We start from the raw sequence: 3203 nt of genomic DNA, 5'->3' as shown, positions 1-3203 counted from the left end.
GTTCTGAAGGCAAAAGGGGGTCCAACCCGTTACTAGCGTGGTGTACCTAATAAAGTGGCCGGTGAGTGTATGTCACAAACTGAGCAAAACAAACACAAACCCATATTTTTTTCTATTTGGACTCACTCATTAAAAATGTGAGAGATGTTTACACTTTTTAGAGTAATCAACTTAAAAACAAGCAAATGGAAGACATCATCCACTAAGGGTTGTCTTTGTTTCAGTATGTCTAGACATGACACAAAGGAATAATTAGTGTTAAAAATGAAGGATCAATAAAAATGTCCACTGATTTATTCTCTTGTGGTATTATCACAGGTAATGTTGTTTACACTGTACCTCTCTCAATAAACACCTTTTCAAAACAGTCAGTTTGTTGCTTCACTTTCACAGCGTGCAGTAATTAACTTCGTGCCCCACATACCTTGTGTCCTAGTTGGGAAGCTTCCCCCCTGGCTGCCGTAGAAATTGGGTCAATTAGGTGACCAATTTCCTGCACAGTGGACGTCAGCTGCTCCTGTAGGGCCTGACCAGAAAATATAAAAATGTCTTTTTATTGGCTTTTTTTTGTTAGAGACAGAGGTGCTCACATAAAATATGTGTTTCTTTTGAACAAAATGTGTTCTACTTTAAAAGATGAAACAAAGATAATGACAACTTATAAATAGCAAGCAGCTGGCAAAAGAAAAGAAAGATACAGAAATAATTGTTATAACAGTTGCAGTTGTTGGGTAGACGTGGCGTTTACCTCCAGAGAGATGTCGTCCCTGCTCGGTAAGTTCTGGCTAACAACTGCCAGAGAGGCCTGCTCAATGTCCCGGATACATTTGTTAATGTTATCAATTGATGAGTCACACTCCCGCTGGCCAGGAGCTTTGTCCCTGAAAAATGAAACAAGAGCAGAAAAAAAAAAGCAATGAAATCGTTAAGAGATGAAAATGAGTGATGACAGAATGGGGGAAATTATACACAAGGTGAGAGGGGAGAAAGGTTCTGGTATTATTAACGTCTTTTCTTTGGGATTTCTCCTCTCAGATCTGATATGAAGGGTCCCATCACTGAGTGAGGACATCAAGCTGGGCAGACAAATTAGCTTTGAAGCCCCAGAGTGGTCTGTGGCTGCGGCCTGATGGGCAAAGCAAATTTGTTCAATGTAATTTTTATGCATGCAGTGGGACAGCTGAGCAAACTAAAGAAGGACCCTCAACTTTCTGCTGAACAAGACTAGCAAAGTTATAAAACTGACTTCTGCAGGATGGAGTCCATTGTCATTTACATTCTGTGGCACCAAAGTAATAAAGTAATAAAGGTCTGGACCCTGGTCCCAGCACTGGAAGTCTGTGATAAAAGCATGAAAACTGAAAGCGATGCTACATCGGCTGTGTGTGAACGTATATGTGCAGATGTTCTGAGGCGAGCGGGAACCTTAACATTCAGGGCATTCGATGCTGGGGATCACATCCCTCATGGACATCTCTGTTTTAAACAAGGTCAAAAGCAAAAAGGTGCAAGAGAGGAGATTAAATGTGCAAAATAAAGAGGTTTAAAAAGTAGAACTTCATCTCTGGATGCAGCTAAACATCTGTGTGAGAAACGAAAGCAAAATCAAAAACACAAAACCTTATCTATGCATATTTACAACAACATTAACATGTAGAAATCAACAAAGCAGTTTAAAAGAGGATGTATTTAACGTTTGTTAATAAAATCTGAGTTTAATATCCCTTACTAACCGGATGGCTGTGATGAGACTTTTGATGGAGTCGGAGACCGTGCGAGAGTGACCAGCCAGAACGGACCAGGTTGGCGGGTCCTTGGGGTTGATGACCAACGAGCGTGCAGTTCTGAGCAGATGGATAGAGCTGTCAAGCATGGAGCGTGCTGATTGGAGGATGGGTTCCTGTGCTGCAGAGCCCTTAGAATAAAAAAATAAAAAGCAGCTAGGTTATGAAGATGTGCATTTATTACATGTTCCTGTCTTTGTACATGATTAAATATACGGTATGTCTGAGGTGTAATATGAAACATTAAAGTACACTAATGCTTTCAAGGCCATACCTCATTGCTGATTTGAGCAGGGATGCTGGCAAACTCGGGGTTAGAAGCAAACGTCGTCAGGTTTTCCACAGCCTCGATTAGTGGACTTGTGGCAACCCGACACCTGTTTCGATTCTCTTCGGAGAAATCCCCATCTAAAGCCTGCAGCGTCACAAAGACCGAATGTCACCATCAATTAAATGATTAAATCTGTGTTGCTGAGGTATTTCAAACTTAGAGTGAAGAATAAAATACATTGCTTAGAAACATTTTTCAGGCTCTAATGTGACGTACAAATTAAATACTTGAAGACTTTTTCTGTCTAAACTCTAAACTCATTATGGGACTGAAATCCTACCTTGATGGTTTTGACCAAGTTAGCTGTGGTATTAGCCACCTCCTTGGCTGACTGGACAAAATGCCTTTTAGCAACTGGGTTAGTTGTTTTGGAGGAGGCAAGACGGCAGGCATTGCACAACGCCGAGGTGTGCTTAGCAACAATTGTGGCCGCTGAGAGCACCTGTCCCATTTAAAAAAAAACAAAGAAAGAGAATTGGAGATTTGTTCAGTGATGCAGCAATCGAATGCGTACTGCTTTTTTAGAAATACTGACTTCACATGAATGGAAACAGCGTGAGACTTAAACATCCACAATAACAGAAACCAGAATAACCTGAAGTAGTTTCATCATCTCTAATGTACAGAAGAATCATGAATCTATGATGTAATGATCATGTTGTAAATATATTACTTAGGTTTCACAGCTTTTTAGGTGATGTGTAGGCCTGTTGCGATAGGCAATAGAGGTCCTTCTCAAAAAATTAGCATTTTGTGATAAAGTTCATTATTTTCAGTAATGTACTGATAAACATTAAACTTTCATATATTTTAGATTCATTGCGAAGTAGTTCAAGCCTTTTATTGTTTTAATATTGATGATTTTGGAGAAAAAAAAGTAAAGAAAAACCAAAAATCCCTATCTCAAAAAATTTGCGTATTTCATCCAACCAATAAAAGAAAAGTGTTTTTAATACAAAAAAGGTCAACCTTCAAATAATTATGTTCAGTTATTCACTCAATACTTGGTGGGGAATCATTCTGCAGAAATGACTGCTTCAATGCAGCGTGGCATGGAGACAATCAGCCTGTGGCACTGCTGACGTGTT

General features: G+C 39.6%; 1 protein-coding gene across 1 annotated transcript in view; it reads right to left on the bottom strand.

The window, feature by feature from the left end:
- The window catches only part of LOC106514990 (talin-2), a gene marked incomplete in the record, with an annotated part of 96655 nt that overhangs the window by 23513 nt on the left and 69939 nt on the right, over positions 1-3203 (bottom strand). Inside the window, 5 exon segments of the mRNA XM_014004547.1 lie at positions 425-526; positions 749-881; positions 1734-1915; positions 2059-2199; positions 2396-2557. Of these exon segments, the coding sequence (XP_013860001.1) occupies positions 425-526; positions 749-881; positions 1734-1915; positions 2059-2199; positions 2396-2557 (720 nt within the window).

The sequence above is a fragment of the Austrofundulus limnaeus genome, unplaced genomic scaffold (assembly GCF_001266775.1).
Source record: "Austrofundulus limnaeus strain Quisiro unplaced genomic scaffold, Austrofundulus_limnaeus-1.0 Scaffold25, whole genome shotgun sequence".
Taxonomy (NCBI): Eukaryota; Metazoa; Chordata; class Actinopteri; order Cyprinodontiformes; family Rivulidae; genus Austrofundulus; species Austrofundulus limnaeus.
This window is presented reverse-complemented; position numbering and strand designations above follow the sequence as displayed.